Source organism: Protopterus annectens, chromosome 9.part0 (genome assembly GCF_019279795.1).
Source record: "Protopterus annectens isolate FY-2018-M chromosome 9.part0, PAN1.0, whole genome shotgun sequence".
NCBI classification, from domain to species: domain Eukaryota; kingdom Metazoa; phylum Chordata; order Ceratodontiformes; family Protopteridae; genus Protopterus; species Protopterus annectens.
Genome location: NC_056743.1, coordinates 233359624 through 233379897, shown reverse-complemented (window position 1 = coordinate 233379897; position 20274 = coordinate 233359624). Strand labels below are relative to the sequence as shown.

Sequence of the window (20274 nt, the reverse complement as noted above, 5' to 3'; positions counted from 1 at the left end):
ACACAATAACCGTACAGTACCAGAATTCTAATTCTTTATTATGACAACATGACCAATGACTTCCAGACTGAATGAAGCAGCACTGATAGCAAAACTCAGTGAGGAATACTTAAGGAAGTTTTGGAATATTATGCCATCAATGCCGTAACACAATACAGATTTATTACATAAAACAATATGGTAGACAGTTGTGGAAATGTCTCTTATGTATTTATAAACCTAAAGCTTGCATTTATATTTCCTTAGGTTGCAACTTTTGATGTTTGTAGTATGAGAACAAATGTGCAACTAGTGAGAACTGCTAAGAACTCACAACATTCCTTGTAGCTTTTGAAACCGCTACCACAAAACATATGCACACTAGTACTTTATTAAGTACTGCAGTAAGCAGAAATGCATCAAATATTACCCCAGCAGTGATTATTATGTTCAAAGGCCCTGTGCCTTTGTGGATAACATTGGATGTTCTTCGTGTTTCACTGTTGCAGTCATTACATTTGGGTAATCTGCTGGCAGGTTGCCCTTAGTCGGCCTGATTAACAAAGTCTTGGGTCCTGCATCGGTTGCTGTCCCTTCTTCCATGACGTCAGGTCATCAGGGGTATAAAACATGCAGCAGACACCATTTTCATCAGTCTTTCTTGCCGCGTGGTGACTGAAGCAGAAGCAGTTCGCAAGTGCCGGTCGGCCGACTCCTGAAATTTTTATTTTCAAGTTTCAGAACTGAAGTCTTCAACCTAAAGCTAAGTACCCCATTGGGGAAACTTTTTCTTGCTCCTTACCGATATCAGCAAAAGTTAATAATTGTATTACTTGTGGGAAGCAAATACCTCATAAGGATTTTCAATTGTACTGTATTCCTTGTCTAAGCCCTGACCACAACGTGCCTTGCTGTCGGTTTTGTGCCAAATTTAATCAACGCACTATTAAGCGTCTGTATATTTTTGATTCTAAATATTTTGGCTCCAGGTTTAACTATCCAGAAATGTCATCGGTTAGCAATCCAACTACCGAAATATACAAAAAACACAAAGAAAAAGATTGTCGAGGTCCAAAACCGATGGCGAAGCTTCTCCTAAGCCTTCGCTGGTTCACCGGTACTCAGTGAGGCACTTTTGCAGCCCCTGATGCACGCTACTTTTGATTTGCAGGCCTCTACTGAGACCCATTCAGAGTCCGATATGCTGCGAGACACTTTAAGTATTGAACCCACGGATGTCTCTGCCTTACATGAGTCCAGAGCCACTGAGCAGGCACTGGCTTCTGAGGGTGTTTTCAGGCCTAAAGATTTATATATTAAACAGACGCCATCTTCAAAACCTAGGCCAAAATCAACTTCTATGTCTAAAAAAACGATGCTTGGGCCACGTGCACTGGCCCCTATGCCTAAAAAACAAATGATGAAAATGTCTGAGGATTTAATTACCTTGATCAGGGGTTCCCATCCCCCTCCTGCTAGGAGGCCTAGGCAAGGCATTGATTATGAATCATCAGGTCAGGTTTCCATTTCTTCTGATTCTTCTGATCAGGAATTATCTATTCCACCTTATGAGGACTCTGATGCAGAAGAATCCATCCCTTCTGCTTCTCTTCCTAAGGATTTTTCTTTTGGAGAAACTTTGCATACCTTAAGGGAACATTTTCACTGGGAGAATCAGGATTTTTCAGAATCTAAAAAGAGTCTTAGGAATTTCCTCCTTCCTCAGCATAGGCCTTTGGCTATACCTCCTGTTCTAGACATTGTTGATAATGTTTTCTCAGAATCCAGCATGGCTCCTGATTCCCTGCCTCTGGCTCATAGTAAGCCAGACAGATATTACAGGGTTCCTGACTCCCACATATTCCTTTTTAAAAACCCTACTGCTGACCCTGAAACCATTTCTCAGGGTTCCAAGGGTATTAAGGCTTCTACTGCTAAAAACCCGACCCCTTCTGATAGAGACTCCAGGGCGCTGGATAGATGGGGTAAGAAGGTTTACACGTCTGCAACCTTGGCAGTCAGGGCTTTAAACTGTCAATTTCATATGCTTAAATATCAGCAGCATGTTATGGGCTTACTTTAAACAGAAAATGATGTTGATATCTGACTGTGTGGAAAATAGAGTTACAGGATTTATTGCATTCAGATAAACAAGTTGGAAAGCATACTTTGCAATGTGGTTTTGATTCCTCGGAGGCCTCTTGCAGGGCCGCTGTAACTGGATCTGTGTAAGAAGGCATGCTTGTCTCAAAATCTGCCTGATCATGTTAAAGCAAAATTGTTGGATGCTCCTTTACAGCAGGGCAGTCTATTTGGTAATAAGGCAGAAAAGTTTTGAAAAAAATGGAAGACAAAGCTAAATCTATGCAAACTGTAAAAGATTTCCTACAAGTGCAGCCACCCAGGTTCAGTAGGCACTGGCCTACTAAGAAATGGTCCTTTCCAGTATCCACCAGAGTCACTCGGGTAAAACCCAGACACTCCAAAGGCTCCAGGTTTCAGTCACAAAGAACTTACAGAACAAAACAATGGTGTGTTTCCACCTCCAAATCTGGAAGTAGCAAGGCACCTCCCGACGGTAAACAAGTCTCAATGACTTTCCTCTGCCATCAAAAAGCACTTATCTTTGGCAGCCCCTTTGGGGGGAAAACTAGCACTTCATGCACAAAATTTGCATCTAATTACCCAGGACAAGTGGGTTTTAAATATAGTATCCCAGGGATACAGATTTCATTTCCACACATTGCCAATCCAAAACGGATAGCCAGATCTGCCTCCAAATCAGTGGGCAGAGCCCCAGAAACAAGTTATATCCCACATGAATATGGGGGCTATTCTACCAGTACCAGAAAAGGAAAAGGGACAAGATTGTTGTTCAAGACCTTTCCTAGTACCCAGAAAAGACAAATCATGGCGTCCAATTCTGGACTTATCCATTCTAAATACATTCCTGGACATTCCAAAATTCAAGATGCTGTCTCTACAACAGTTACTGCCTATGCTAGGCAAGGATGCCTGGTTGGTAACTCGAGACTTTTAAAAGAGGCTTACCTGCATATCCCAATCGGGGAATCTTGCAGAAGATACCTCCATTTCAAAGGAGGCTATTTGGATTACCAGTAATCTGCACTGCCCTTTGGCTTATCTACTGCGCCCAGGGTCTTCACAAAGTGCCTGGCACCAGTAATTGCATTTTGCAGACAAACATTCAAATTTATCCTTATCTGGACGATTGTCTAATTCAGGCAGAAAACAAGGACACTCTTCTACAGCATCTGGCATTTGTAAAAAGGCTTCTAACTTGTCTAGGGTACACCATAAATGAAAAGAAAATCACAACTGATACCCTCGCAAATAATTACATTCCTGGGTGCAAGCTTGAATACATCTGCCTAGATGACTTACCTCATGCAGAAAAACAAAGCAAATTGATTTACTTCAAACAAGTAGCCACAAAAACCCAGTTATCTGCAAGACAAATTCTGCAGGCCTTAGGGTTCATAGATTCCTGCATTCTATTAATTCCATATGCAAGACTGCATATGAGGAAACTTCAATGGTACCTAAAAAGCTTATGGAGTCAACATTATCACAGCCTGGAAACGATGATTTCTATCATTCCCTGCCTGCAGCAAGAGTTCCTATGGTGGGCAGAGGCCTGTCACCAAAACCAAGGGACTGTCCTTCATTCCACCTCCTGACACCCAAAACCTGACTACAAATGCATCAGATTATGCTTGGGGGGGGGAGTGCATCTGGCAGGGAGATGCATTCAGGGGGAATGGAGCCCAAATCAAATGCACTTGCATATCAACCAGAAAGAGATGCTAGCTAGACAGAATGCTCTGACAGCCTTCAAGGACTTTCTTCATCCAGGACTACTGATAGACAGACACCACAGTCATGTGGTACATAAACAAGCAGGAGGTACCCATTCTTATCCACTTTGCAGACCAGCCATGGCTTTGTGGAACACAGCCTTGACTTACCAAATACATCTACAAGCTCAATTCCTGCCTGGAAAGCAAAATACTCTGGCAGACGAGCTAAGCAGTACTCTTATGGACCCACACAAATGGAAACTGGATCCACAAATCTTCAGCATGTTGACACCAAATGCGGGAGCCCAGACATGGATCTTTTTGCCTCACCCCAAAACTATCAGTTGGACAAATTCTGCACAAGAATCCATCACAAAAAAGCCTGGAAAGTGGATGCTCTATCCTTCAACTGGAAAAACCTATCTGTCTATGCCTTTACCCCTCTGCCTCTGCTCTCCAAAGTATTACTAAAAGTCAGACAGGAAAAAACAAAAATGATTCTGATTGCTCCAGACTGGTCTTGCCAACACTGGTACCCGCTCCTACGCAATGTCACACCTTCCTCCATGGTACCTGCCTCAGACACCTTATCTACTGTCTCAGCAGAACTATCAAATTCTGCACACTTTGCTCCAAACTCTGAATCTTGCAGCATGGCTAATCAATTAATTGCACCAGTTACATCTCTTAGCAAACCTGTGATGGATGTCATTTTGGAGGCTAGAAGGCCTAGTACTAGAAAATCTTATGCTGATAAATGGAAAAGATTATGTGCCTGGAACCAGGCACAAGGAATAAGCACAGCAATGTCCAATATTCCTCAGATTCTGCAATATTTAACTGAGATGCTTCACAAGGGCCTATCTTTCTCTTTCATAAAAATCCATGCCTCTGCCATTTCAGCTCATTACAACACAGAGCCTCCCCTCTTTTCTCATCCCCTGCTAAAGCAGTATCTCAGAAGGGCCAAAAATGTAAGACCTCCCAGGAGAGCACCAACTCCTGCATGGGACCTCAATTTTGTGTTGGGAAAAGCTCACCCTACCTCCTTTTGAGTTAGCTGCTACTGCAGACATACAATTTCTCTCTTGGAAGACAGCATTTCTTTTAGCAGTCACTTCAGCTACAAGGATTTCAGAACTACAGGCCCTCGTAACAGTAGAACCTTTTATTATTTTTTACCCTGACAGGGTGGCGCTCAGGACCAATCCATCCTTTATGCCTAAGGTGGTATCTAGTGTGGCTCTTAATCAGACCATTCATCTGCCAACTTTTTTCCCAAATCCACAGAACAAGGGGGAGTGGATTCTGCATTCATTGGATGTACACAGACAACTAAGATTCTACTTAAACAGGACAAAATCACTAAGAAAATCTGAGCAACTACTGGTGGCATTTGCTGCAGGGACAGAGGGAAAGGCTATTATCAAAGCAGACTATTTCAAAATGGATAAGCCATTGTATTCTTTTCTGCTACATGCATCATGGTAAACATGTCCCCAAGGGGATCAGATCCCATTCCACCAGGGCTGCATCTACTTCTGCAGCCTTTCTCAGAGGGGTTCCTACCAGAGACATTCTAGAAGCTGCTACCTGGAGCTCAGTTCATACATTCGCCAAACATTACCATTTACCTCTCTTCTCTAAATCCAGAGCAGGCTTTGCCACTGCTGTCCTGCAGGGCCTTATAGCTGCTCCTAATGCTGTATAATTCCATCCTTCCAACCATAGCTTTGGGATTCTACCCAAATGTAATGACTGCAACAGTGAAACACGAACATAGTACAGTTGTGTACACTTACCATAAATGTAGATGTTCGAGTGTATTCACTGTTGCAGTCCTGGTTACCCACCCGTCAGTCCCCTACTTTTCTCTTTTTATACCTCTTCTTTCTTTTACTATGCTCAAAGCCTTTTTGTTGTATTTTCTTTTATTTGGAGGTATATTTTTTGTGTTCTAAATTATATGCATATATATATATATATATATATATATATATATATATATATATATATATATATATATATTTTTTTTTTTTGCTCCCCATTTGGGGGGCACCTAACATCTAGGGCAAGAAAAACTGATCCAAATGGCATCAGCTGCATGTTTTATACCCCTGATGATCTGACGTCATGGAAGAAGTGACAGCAACCGATGCAGGACCCAAGACTTTGTTAATCAGGCCGACTGAGGGCAACCTGCCAGCAGATTATCCAAATGTAATGACTGCAACAGTGAATACACTCGAACATCTACATTTATGGTAAGTGTACACAACTGTACTTTCTAACACATTGCATGAGATATTTTGGTAGATGAAGTAGTGTTCTTCAGTGTTGAAAGAGACCGAATTCTCTGTCCATGTGTAGTCTTGGAAGAAAGCTACATATCACTGTTTTGTAGTATGTTGTGGCTAGCTTTCCCTGGGCAGCATAATGGACCCAGATGATCAAAGCAACTATGCCATCCAATTTTCAGGTAAACTGTTTTATACCAGATACCTAAAACATAGGTGAAGGGCATAGTTCTCAATGACGGTAGTGTGGATTATACTCTAGCAAGGAAAAAGCAATCTTAAAATGCATTTCCATAAAACTAAAATGTCTTTGTGGAAAAAAAAGGCTGCATCCTATCCTGCACGCCTTTACCTAATCAGCTCTATGGATGTCGCACCTTGAAGAAAACCCATACTTGTCTCCCATTATGCGATATTACATTTTGAACATGTGCTTAAAGTATACCAAGAGTGAAGATTAAAAAATATTTACACATTGTGCCACGTGTTTTTTTTTTTTTTTTTTTTTTTTTATCATGTTTGATTGCCAAGGCATAAATCTGAGCATTAGTAGAGAATTTTGTTTTTACTTCATACAGACCAAATACTGTACATATGAGAGTGGGAGTCAGTATGTCAAGTTGGGTTAAGCAGCGAATATATAAAGTACCTCTCAAACAGTAAACCTACAGCTGTAAATTGCCAGAAGCTAAAAAATGTGTAGGGCTTGACAAGGATTTGTATTGTGTCTTATTCCCATTTCAGTATTTTTATTTTGGATTATTGAATGGAACTCTGTTTCATCATATTCCTTGGAAACAGAAAAAAATATTTTCTTTTAAACATCCAGTTTATAATCATGATTTTAAGTTAAGAGCATATGGAAATTGGTACACTTGCAATCTTCGTATATGGCAAAATGCACCCAATGTCCAGCTTGTTACATAGGAAGCTTAATGACAAAATTGGCATCAACAGATGTATTGCTGCAAATGCATTTTATAAATATAAACACAAAACTGATGAAACCCATATGTTTAAATTTATGATCTTAAGTACTGTGTGAGAGCAACTTCAAGGTGGTGACATTGTTCACACCACTGAAAGTGAGGAGTTAGAGTACAGTGTAGCACCTGGATTAAATGGGGTGCTGACTTAAAACCGCTACTATGAGAATTAAATAAGCAGGTGCATTGAGTCACATGGTCTCATCATCCTCCTTTTATATTCAGTAAGTTAGTAAACATTGGTTTCTGCCTGATGAAGCCTTAGGACGAACGTTTTACTTGCGTTTTTAAGGAATTAAGGACTTTACTTTTAAGTATTTTTTAAGGACTTCAAAATAAAGGATTATCCTAGTATTTTGTAGTTCCAGTGTGTTTTTTACGATTTTTCTTTATATTCTTTGGAAACAGTTGAGTTGGACTTGGATAGTTATTTTCCTCTGGGTGGGGTAGATTTGTTTGGTAATGAGGGGCAGTCTAAGGGACAAAATTAATGCAACCTTTATTTGCTACCGCTTATGACTACAGAAATGTGTCCTATGAAAAATATTTAAAGTCTGTTGAGAAGTTAACTGAGAATTGCAGAGATCCTGTTTTTCATTGAATTTTGTTGCATGTCAAATAGCATGCAAGAGAAAGCAGTTTCATATTGTGCTAACTGTAGCAGGACCTGCTGTTTATAATAAAAGCAACAACAGGCCACATATAGTACTCCACATCTGAAAGCTGCTTTTGCAAATTTCTTTTAATTTGTCATGGTACCATATCCTTGTGTAATCATTCATTGAACAGAACACTGAAAGCTGATATGTCTGCAGTCTTGCCCTGCCGTATATCGGAGGGTCATGCTGTTAAGAGGCATTTTCCCATCCAAATCTTCATTACTTTTGTTCTTCCTGTGTGCTTGTCTGTCAGATTAATTATTGCTTGGTGAGGGATTTCTGATAGTGGCAGTTATTTTAAAGTTTAGGCTACAACTCTGATGTTTTTAGGGCATGACGTGGCCCTCAAATCTTTGTACAAAACTTAATTTATATTAATGGAAAAACATTTTTAGATCTATCATGACCTTTTCTTTGAACTGCTTGTATTCTTTCCTAATAGACAAGCATTCACAGATGATTTTGCGTGTTACACTGTAGGCACATTTAATTAGCATTTCCAAAGATTTAATGAAAAGCTGCACTGAAATTTACATTAGCTAGAGCTGATAAATGCAAAAGTGTAAGAAATATCATATAGCAAACTATTTCTGAAAAACTGAGTAAATGGATTTGAAATTTGGAATATTCCAACCAGTTTTTTTCTACAGTACATATTGTAAGGTGGTACCCTAAACAAACAAAACTTGGGCTTTTACTTTTTGAGGACATCTGCTGCAGGGAGTGGTGACTTCTTTTTTTCTTTCCTTGCATACAGTCTTATTGATACAATATATGGCATATGAAGCATGCTGCATTAAAGCTTTTTGGTGCTTTTCAGAGTGGCAGAAATTCTCAGAGTTCAGGCAAGAGTTTCTGAATGTATAACTGACTCATGGGGCTCAGTTACTTGATAATATTATAATGTTTGACTAGTATCAGGAGAGCATACCAAAAGAGATGTTATTTGGAGTTGTATGATTGAATGAAATGAGGGAAATGCACATCGAGCAAAGGGCCATTGGTTATAGCTAAATATAATATGCAGTAGTATGGGTGACATGATGAAGGACTTTTATGGAATATATATGATTCTTGAAACAATTTAGTGTAGGAAGGGCACATGAATAGATCCCAACTGAACTGAGATATGGAAATCAAACAGATCTGGAATATATGGATGAGTTAAATATTTGACAACTATTATTTTATGGCTGTATGACTAAAGTGCAAATGTTTTCTGACTGACACGCGTGTGCTCACATACATTGCCGCTCTAGTAGGTGTCAGATTTGATACAGAAACAATTTAAAAAAATCTTTGCATATGGTAAAGGCCTTTGCATCTCATCTTAAGGAGGTGCATCCCTCCAAAAAGACTGCTACTTAGAAATACCAAGTCTGAGGTCATTATGTATTTGAGAAGAGTACCTCAATTTCGATTTTAAAATGCAAACCACGGCATTTATACATTAGTCATAGCACAAAAATGTATTGATAAGCAATGTGCCAAATACAAAATTGGGCATGTGTCTAAAATTCTTCAAGGCTTAGCAATAAACAATATGTTCTGTCTCCTTTTTGTGGTATTATGCCACAAATGTCTGTGGCATAGAAGTGCATAGTATCGCATTTTCTCTTGCTTAAGTTTGTTTTGCATGTTTCATGCTAATCTTTTTGATCTCATCTTGCTGAGACGTGCCTTTTTAGTAGTGCTTCCCAAGTATATCGCATTACCTTCTTTCCTTCCGGTTCAGAAATGGTGTTATAAGCAGGTTTACATATTTCTAAACATTAACATGAAAATTATTTTAAATGAACACTCCTTAACCATTTTACTATGCATGCTGCATTTTTGCTATGGTGCTTTATAGTACACTCCCTTTTGGTGGTTGCTTTGGTTTATTTATTTTCCCTTTGTTGACCAGGTTAGTCCTACTAGGCTGGTGCCTTCTTAACACTACTAGTGGAAATTTAGCCAGGGCATCCAGGAACCTCCCCTATTCTTTATTTACATCTACCTGCCCTACCATAAATTGCAGCAGATGGGACCTCAGTTTAACATCTCTTCTGAAGGACTCAGTATGCAGGATCCCCAAATAGTGCACTGCAGTGTCGGAAATCCAGTCACCTGGAGTGTGAATAGAATCCATGGCCTTTGAAACTTCCAGCACTAAAGGTGAACGTGCTACCTCTTTAATCACTGACAATGCAAATTTGTATTTCCTAACTGGAATGTTAGTGCTATGACTGTAGTTTCCCCAGATCTAGACTTTTTTACAGTTCTCCATTTTCAGTCCCTGTGTAGCAGAATAAATCCACTCTTACAATGTTCTGGCAGTATTTTGACAAGGACAGGAGCTCTTGGATTTGTTCAGTGAGTAATGAGAGATTATCACTTTCTGCTGTGTATTCTGTAATCTACCACCTCTGCATCTACATTTGTTCAGACAGCAAAACATTAATATTTTTCTAAACTGCTTATCTGACATTAAACCAAACCATACTTATTTTTAATCCGGCATCTGAGTGAATCATCCAGGATTAGAAAGTGCTAACTAACTTGCCATACTGTACAGGGTAGTACAAGATGTCCAGCAATAATATCTCACTACAGAAAACTGCTGTCCAGTGTGATTTTTTTTTTCATGAACCCATCACGTTCTCTGAGTATTGTCAGTTGCACTGGACAATTCCAGTGTTTGCCTTCCATATTATTGTGTTATTATAAATAAAAATATGATCTCAACAAAAAAAGCGTGGGTCAAATTTTCCTTAACATAATAGAATGCTGTAGCATTTTTTTGAATTCTCAGTTGCAGTCTCTTACAGTTTTACTACTTAGCCATGAAAATAAATAAAAATATTCCTTTGCCAGATGCCTTAAAAATACAACTCATTGTAATATGAGAATGACAGAATGTTAAGTGCAACTGAAAAAGTCAGAAACAACCATATGAGTTTTTCTGACATTATTCTTCTCATAACACAGCTGGTAGTAAATACCACAGTATTTTACTAAAGAGTTCAAACATCTTTATTGCCCAGTAGGCCTTTTGCTGCTGCCACCTAGTGGTTAAAACCGCTAGAAAATATAGTAAGCCTTGACAATGAAGCTTCATTTCAAAACAATCTGGCCTCAGTACATTAGCCATGAGCTGTATTTGCCTGGTTGATCCTGTGAATGAAATTTACTATTTGGTCAGTTACACTGTTATTTATCACACAGGAGACAACCACATTAAAATATTTATGGATTTCTAGGCAATTATTTTGAAACATGCCTGGTTGTTATCCGTTGTCAAAGTTGTATATTACCTGTGGAAGCACGCACACTGTTGTATTTTATAAAGTATTTTTTTTCTTTTTTTTTAATGCCGAACATAATAGATTGCTTTATTCTACAAGCACTAGCTACTTGACCCAGTCAGTGCTGCAATATTCAGTGCAAACAACTCAAAAGACTATAAACAAGCTGCAAGACAATGTTGACATTTAGGAAATGTGGAAGTGAATTATGTTCCTGATCAGATGCCTTTGTTAGGTCATCTTCTGTTTGTAATAGCTTGCTCTGTAGCTGACATTACTTATTCCTTGTAGGTGTGCCGATGCTCTCTATGCAGCCAAAGGGGAAGCAGAAGGGCTGTGCAGGCTGTAATAGGAAGATCAAGGACCGGTATCTCCTAAAGGCACTTGATAAGTATTGGCATGAGGATTGCCTTAAGTGTGCCTGCTGTGATTGCCGTCTGGGAGAGGTCGGATCAACTCTATATACAAAAGCAAATCTTATCCTTTGCCGCAGAGATTACTTAAGGTAAGTCTACTTTTTCTATTTTATTTTTAACTATAGCTGTAGGGCTCATTTATTCTCTGTTGAAAATCCCCAAGTCTTTAAGACATATTAATGTTGTGGGCACTGAAAATGCATAGTAAAAAGTGATTGCCAACATGAATGCTGTATATAGTAAGACATCTTCATTTCTGCTGCCTTTCCAGTATGCCTAAACATTTCATTTTCAATTGAAAATGTTACTGTAAGCCATCTAATCCTATGATGATGAGTTCTGCTTAAGAGTTGTAACATCCTAAGACAATATTTTGCTCTGTTAAATGTCTGTATTTTCTTTTTCCATTGAGATGTTCCCATACCTAAAAAGGTCTTGACTACAGTAAAAGGCATTTTATTCAAAAAATGTTTCAGACCAGTTTTGGTTTAAAACTAGTTTTGTTACTAAAATAAAAAAAAAACTATGAAATCTGTGAAATTGGAACAAATTTCAGAACCAAGTCAACTAGTCAGATGTTAGCAGGTCAATTTCTTTAGAAAATGAAAAATGTACTTTCCTCTGAATGTGAAAAACTGAAACGCAAACTCTGCCGATAAAGGCAATCAAGATCCTATATTGTCTGACTTAACCTTGCTGGAATTTCAGCTCCAGCAAACTATACTGTTTGTAGATGTGCAGTAGGCTAACGACCACAAAGGCCTTTTTAAGCTCAGCCATGCGTGCCAAATCTCTGACCAGTACTTCGAAAAGTGTAAGCAAGGGCTTGGGAAATGAAACATTTACAAGCCGAGGCCTGGGAGATGAGCCATTTCCAAGCCATCTGTGTCCATTAGAGATGCGGATGCTACTCCCTACTACTTATCACAGTTTCCTGAATGATTTGTCTACCATTTTCAAAAAAAAAAAAAAATCTTTTTTTTTAAATCTGTTTAATTTTTCCAAGTATTTTTGGTTTCTAATACCAAGATAGGCATGAACCCCATTCCTAAGTCAGGGTACCATTACAGTTCATGAAATTTAGTATTGTTTCAGTCTTTGTTAGCCAAGAGTGCCCTTCTCAGCACCCACATTGTGCTCAGACATGCCTCCTCCTGTAATTCATATGGGGGTTACAGGTATTGGTAGCATATCGAAGTATGATTTAAAATTTATATTAAACCCATTGCTCCTACTTCTGTCGAAACTGTCAAAGTATTCTTCCTATACATAGCTCTCATTTCTGCCAGAAAATGCTGATATTTTACAATTTTGTGTCTCGCAGTACATAAGACACTAATCACTGGGTGCAGTCATTTGAATGATCAATGTTACTTTTGTCAAGTATCTCTGTAGCTGGTTTTCTCGTATGTATTTTTTTTTTTTAACTGTTGGTAATGGTTGATCCCATCATACTTCATGTGGTTTTGTATTCTGTACTGTAGTGTTTTCACATCCCCAATGCAGCAGTTTTGCTTTATTGTGCCTTTCAATATACAGTCAATCTGCCATGAGTGTATCACACCCAGCAACAAGACGAGCGACCATTTCCAAATCTTTTTTACAGGACCTGCATTTGTCAGTTTCTCCCACCTTTTCAGTGGATTTTGTAAAGCTATATGTATGTAGTCTACTATCCTGGATCCTTGTTATTAACCATTTATAACCGGAAAGGTGCAGCACCAAGAAAATATTAACCTCCGACAGAAATTTGATATGAAAGAACTTGAGCAGAAGGGAGTATAAAAATATTTGGGAATAGATGAAGGATAGGTGATAATGAACAAATGAGAATAAAAATCCACACACACACACACACACACACACACACACACACACACACACACACACACACACACACACACACACACACACACACACACACACACACACACACACACACACACAGAGACACACACACACACACAGACATTACAGTATAGATAAACTTCACTCCACTTACCTGAAACACAGACCCTCCCATTTACTTGAATGGTTGACTTCTGTCTCTCGGCAGTATTAATATGGATGGACCTGTTAAACAGCCAAGAAATTCTTTGAAATATTCAGTGTTAGAGTAGCTCCAGGTATATTCATGGGAGATCACATAACCAATTTGCCTTAGATGCACCCCCAGGTTGCCTCATTACCCCACAGCACAGATAATGGCACCTCCATCCATGGTGATTTCTTTCACTCTCAGAAAGTCTCTGCAATAGGGAGCCCTCTGAATTGTAAAGGTTACTGGTAGGGCTGACAGCTCAAGGAAGAGCTTAACACTTCTAGTAACCCTTTCTGAGTCCCAGGGATTATGTTGTCAGTCCAATTATACTGAAATGTTGCATCTCCTGCAGCTACAAATAGCTTTATTGAACATCTTCTCAAGTGTGTGATGTACAAGAAGGGCCCAATGTATAATTTTCAGGAAAATATTTCCCAGAATAATGTGATATTTTTATAAAAATGTATGTGCCAAATGTCTATCGCAGATAAACTTGGAACATTGATTTACCTGTTAGGCAATATAAATTTATATAATTTGGATAGACAGGGTTTAGAGTTGTATCTTGTTTATTGGAATATGTCAACTTCATTGTAACAAAGGATAGGTTGCCTTTTCATACACCATCATGAACTGCATTTTCAATGACACAAACTGCTTTATGATTTGTACTACCAGCCAGTTATTTAAATCTAGGTCATGTTTATGAATTATGTCTGTAAAAAGAGCAGTAGATCCTTTCAAATATATCACAAAAGTAAATGTTTACTTTTTTGAGTAAATGTTGCCTCTGTACCTGCAGATTAACTCTGTTCTTCACTATGTATATCTGTCTAAGGTGTGGCTATCGGCCAGAAGGGTACTTTCTACTCTCACCAGCATCCTGGAAATGAAACATTTTATATTTTGATGACCTAATCTCTACCACTGCTGCTGAAGTGATCACATATGTCACCCCAGGACCATCTATACTCTTATGATTATGCTTTTTTGTTCTCCATCATGTGCCAACAGGGGCTATTGTCACTGAATTGGCAATCTACTCTTCCAGTCATTGGATCCATATATCGTGATGTAGTTCTGCTCTAAGCTGAGACCCTGCCATAGGTTCATAGGTTGGTAGTAGGCTATCAGCCCTAGGGCCTATACAAGGCTAGCCATAACAATTCCATGGCTATTTCTTCCCACAGTATTTACTTCCCTGGACCCCTGTCTAGCAGGGCAACTGACATGATCCCCGGGGTGAATTTCCCATCTCCTATCCAATCATCAAGGTTCCTTTTGAAGAGGGCCAAAGACGCACTCTGCTTGACATGTATGGGCAGTCTATTCCAGAGTCTGGGGAGTCTCTGGGTCAGGAACCTATCCCTTCAGCAAGTTTTGTTTTGTTCATTGTGATGACAAGGTTTAGATCCCTGGAGCATGTGGCTCTGAGGGATTGGGATTTCTTTAAGTGTAGCATGTCCAACAGCTCTGGGTTTGATATGGCCTTGTATGTTAAGCAGAGATTGCCTCAGAGTAGACTATATGCGACAGAGTATAGGTGGAGTTTTTTTAGACTGTCAACATAGGGCATCTGCTTTAGGCCTGTGTTTTTTTTAGTGAGGTATTTCTTTGGCCTTTCCAGTTGTTGCAGATGTCTTGAGAGGTACATATGAAATGGAGCATTGTATTCTATAATAGGTCTAATGAGGGATGAGTACAGTGGAGGACAATGACCTCCTTTTTACTGGATGAAAAGCCCTTAGTGATGAGGTGTGCCACATAGGATTTTCATTGTGGCAATGTGGTTATCGAAGGTGGGACCACTGTCCACCTGTGTCCTAAGTCTCTTATCACACATTCAGTGTTTAGTGTACTGACACCTATGTGGTAATTCACGGGTACATGTTTTTTCCCAAAGGGGATAACTATATATTTCTTGGCATTGAGCTTGAGCCCATGGCTCTGGCACCAAGCATCTGTTTCTGTAAGGCCCTTTTGTAGAAGATCCACATCATTTGGGGATTCAGTAATGGCTCCCAGTTTGCAGTCATCTGAGAACTTGTTAGCCAGAGTCCCTTAGTGTTGGAATGTACTTCAGAGAAGTAGATGCTAAACAAGGGCAGTCCCAGGACTAAGCCATGAGGTACTCAACTTGTCACTTGTCTGGAGCTGGATTTGGAGTCAGCTACTTTTACAGTGTAGGTTCTGTCAGCTTAGTAAGTTTATCTATGATTCCAGAGTGGGAGATGGTGTTGAAGGTCTTGGCAAGGTCCAGATAGGCTGTCTAGACCACCTTACCCTTGTCCACGGCTCTGGAGACTGATTCAAAGAAGTTAATCAGGTTCAGGAGACAAGATCAGCCCTTCACAAACCCAAACTGCGTGGAGTCCAGTGTTTGAAGGTTGCCAGTGCCTTTGTTTATAAGTTCCATGGCCTTGCAGATAAGGCCCATCAGACTGATGAGGCGGTAGTTCCCGGGATCCAAGATGGATCCCCCCTTGTGGAGTGGGATAACTGTAGCTGTGTGCCACTCAGTGGGCATGAAGCCTGAGGTGAGGCTATGATTAAACATGATGCTTAAGTGAGGTGCAAGTCCATTTTATAGTTCATGAAGTAAACGGCCTGGGATGTCGTCTGTTCCCATGGATGCTGTATTCCTACTTTGGAGGGTACGTTTTTTACCTGTGTGGCCATTATTACCAGAATTTGGCAATCTTTCAGTATTGAGGTGGGCCCTTAAAGGGGTGAGAGGGGGGGTGAAGTTTGCACTGAATCTATCTTCCAGGATATTGGCAATATCCTTGGGATCAGTATACTTAATGCCATTCTGTTGTAGCTCAGAGCAGATCTGAGCATTGCCATTTCGATTCTTGACATAGCTATAGAATACCTTGAAGTTGTCTTTGGAATCTTTGGCAATTTTATTTTCGTAACTAGCTTTGGAGGATTTTATGAAGGATCTCAGCTTCTTACTGAGGCTGGTAAGGGAGTTTTTTGCATCCTGGGATTTTCCTCTTTTCTGCAACAGTTTCTTCCTTTTGTTGTAAAGTTTGTTTATGGCAAAGGACCACCAGATTGGCTTCTGTTTTTTGGAGGAGAGTGTCTTGGTTCTATTGGGGATGGCACGATTCATGCATGACTGGATGAGCTTGTATAGTGCTTTAGTGTAGGATTCAGCAGTCAAACTTTCAGTTCCTGTCTGCATGGGTGTCATGAAGTTTGTCACTTCTGACTTGAGTAGGATGAAGTTGGCTTTGGAGAAGTTTTTTTATGGAGGTTTCCTTACTTGGGGGTGGGATGTGGATGTCAAGGGTGATTAGCTTATGGTCAGACCTGACCAATGAGGGGGTGACCATAGGTGTCGAGCATTGATTTCCCATGTTGGTAATCACTGGGTCTAGGATATTGGAGCCCCTGGTGGGACTAAGGATTAGTTGATCCAGGGCATTGGAATTTATGAATTCTAAGGACCGTGGGGCAAAGGTGTTGGTACACAAGTAGTTTTCTCAGTTAGTGGCAGGGTAGTTGAAATCACCCAGTATCTTAATATTTTTCAGATTGGCTTCCTTTTTTTGGAGGTGAGCATCTTGGTTCTATTGGGGATGGCACGATTCATGCACGAGTGGATGAGCTCGTAGAGTGCCTTATTGTAGGATTCAGCAGTCAAACTTTCAGTTCCCGTCTGCATGGGTGTCATGAAGTTTGTCACTTCTGACTTGAGTAGCATGAAGTTGACTTGGGAGAAATTTTTTATGGAAGTTTCCTTATTGGGGGGGTGGGGGTGGGATGTGGATGTCAAGGGTGATTAGCTTATGGTCAGACCTGACCAATGAGGGGGTGACCATAGGTGTGGAGCATTGATTTCCCATGTTGGTAATGACCAGGTCTAGGATATTGGAGCCCCTGGTGGGAATAAGGATTAGTTGATCCAGGGCATTGGAATTTATGAATTCTAAGAACTGTGGGGCAAAGGTGTTGGTACACGAGTAATTTTCCCATTTAGTTTCAGGGTAGTTGAAATCAACCAGTATGTTGATGTATGTACATATGGGTGTATGGTTGTATCTTAATTTTTTCCAGTATGTTTAGAAAGGTGTAGTGAGAATCTTGGGGCATGATGGGGGATCTGTAGCAAGCTACAGTTTGGATTGCAGTCTTACCTAGTGTTAGTTGCACCTGGAGAATTTCAGACACTTTGTGTTGGGCAACTAGCCTGGTGTTGTGAATATCCTTGGTGAATATGAACACTCCTCCACCTTTAGTGTTTCGGTCCTGGTGTGGTGGCCGAAAAGTGTGGTAAGACTTATAGCCTGGTATTGCAGGGGTGCTCTCTGGAGCCTTGAGCCAGGTCTCAGTTACTGCACAGATATTGATGCTCTCCATTTTTAGGAGTGCCTCAGAGTGCATTTTGAGGTTTAGACTTCTAGCATTGAATAGCATTACCTTCAGATTTTGCATGCTTGTACCTGTTATGGTGGTGGTTTTGTCCTTTGAACTTTGCCTAAAAAAGGCACTATAGGGGTGGCAAGAGCCTTAGCCAGTAACCTGAAACCCAGGGGTGACAGGTGTAGACCATCTCTGGCAAAGCATCGTGGTTTGTCGATCATGTCATCCCAGGCAGACAGATACTGGATCCCCTTTGAATGACACCAGAAGCTTAGCCAGTTGTTGAAGTCGATCATTTTGTCCTTTATACTGTGGTATCATTCTGGCGAAGGCAGGATGCTACTCAGGGCTAGGTTCATACCTGCCTGGGCTACATGATCCGAGAGCTCTTCCATGTCTCTTTTCATGTAGTCTAGGGAGGTACATCTTAAGTCATTTGCTCCAACATGGACAATGACAGAGTCATATTTGTACTTGTTGCGGAGTGACTTGAGTGCACGCATTATATGGTGGATCCTGGCACCCAACAGGCAGCTGACTGTAATTTTCTCCTTGTTCAGCCTGGTGAGTGGGACATCAGTGTGCCTGACTAAAGAGTCCCCTATGACAAAAGTGTTTGGTACGTTGTCTCTCCTTGGGGGCTGTTTGGTGGCACACTGGTGTTGTGAGCTGTGTGACCCTTTGGTTGTGATTGGTGTTTGTGTTTAAGCTTCAAAGGTCCTTGTTGCTTGGGCAGGTTACTGTTAAGGGCCTCCACATATGTGGGTTTAGTGTTGCTAGGTGTGGGTGTTGGTGGTGTGAGTTTAGAAGGGCTATGTGTTGCTTGAGGTTTAGTGAAAGGTGTTGACCTTCTCCTCTTGACTGTCTAGCACAATCTTGGGTGAAGAGAGCTTTGCTTCCAGTTTGGCTATATAAGTGCATCTCTTGCAGGTTGTAGAGTTGGGTGGTAGGAGAGCATTGTCTGTGTACATGAGGCAATTGCTGCATTGCGCCAGTATGCCCAGATTCACCAGGTGGCAGGAGAAATCACCGGAAGCTGACCCTTGGACATGCCTGGTTTGGCGTTTTTTTTTTTTTTTTTTGTAAAGTACAAGAGCTGTTTTCCCTTACCTTAGCAAGGTACTTTGCAATTAAAGGCTGTTTTAGTGCCTAAGATTAATTTCTCCTTATTAACGAGGAGAGTAGAGTGCTTGTATCAGTTTGACTTATTGGTGCTTTCCAGCAGGTTTTAAACCAAGTGCTAGTCACAGGGATGCTTAAAGGTAAGATGAAAAAAATGGTTTATCCTAAACACTGCAGTGTGCACTAGAGGAGTTAGATGTGAAAGTAGGTAACTTAAGTTTTAACTGTCTAAAATGTTAAGTTTTAGTGGAGAGTCACTATTTTTAAAACAGCAAGATAGATTGAAAGGGGGTGGTCACTTTTGTATTCTGTTACTTTGGAATACAGTAGGATGGCCAATAAATTTAAATAGTTGAAGGGGAGTGATTTCACAAAATGATAATGTTGTGCTTACTCACACAAGCCAGTAAAAACAGAGAGGAAATGAGGTATATGGTCGAATTAACATAAGAGGAAGGTAACTAGAAAGAAAGTGGTGTTTCAGAACACTACAGTAACCGGGTGGAGGGTGGGGAAAAATGTCGGCCTGACTCGCAAGAGACAGAGGTGTGGTCTCTTTTCAAGTTTTAATATGCAGTTAAAAGCAGAATGCAAGTAAAACACAAGGTAAATAAAACAAATCACAGTATTCAAAACAGAAAAAGGCAATAAAGTAATACAACAAAATGCAAACTAACCTTTCCCTCACAGCAAAGTATAGCAGAGTCTGGGTGAGCATTTCTAATAAAGCTCTGAAATGATTTATTTTACCCTTTAAATAGAAGATTTAGTTCCTAGCTCCATCCCCTCAATTCACAGAGGATTAACCTTAACTGACCTGTTCTATTGACCTGTACTAATTTCTGCCTGACTCACAAAGAGACAGAGCTGTGGTCTCCAAGTTTTAATATGCAGTTATAAGCAGAATACAAGTAAAATACAAGATAAGTCAAACAAATCACAGTATTCAAAATAGAAAAAGGCAATAAAAAGGTAGTACAACAAATAAAAAGCAAACTAACCTTTCCCCTCACCGCAAAGTGTGGCAGAGTCTGGGTGAGCCTTTCTAGTAAAGCCACAGTGGCACAAAAAAGACTGGAACCACCCTTTTTCCCCCCAGGATGGATACGTGTATCCACTCTCCTTGCCTGTATCTTGAAGCACCTGAGTCACTAGGCAGGGCACTATCCTTCTATGCCTCTAGCTTGGGTTGAAAGGCTTCTTTTTAATTGGATATTTTAATGAAATTAGAACTCCCAACATATCTTTTGTAAACACTGTAGGAAAATGGACAATATCAACTTTCTAAAAACTTT

At 40.1% G+C, this 20274-nt stretch overlaps 1 protein-coding gene across 5 annotated transcripts in view; it reads left to right on the top strand.

Annotated features, from left to right (window-relative positions):
• LMO1 (LIM domain only 1) overlaps positions 1–20274 on the top strand; it is a 292729-nt gene that overhangs the window by 192472 nt on the left and 79983 nt on the right. For all 5 annotated transcript variants that reach the window (XM_044082807.1, XM_044082806.1, XM_044082808.1 and 2 more), the window contains one exon: positions 11321–11534. In XM_044082807.1, the coding sequence (XP_043938742.1) occupies positions 11321–11534 (214 nt within the window). The remainder of the gene's footprint in view (positions 1–11320; positions 11535–20274) is intronic.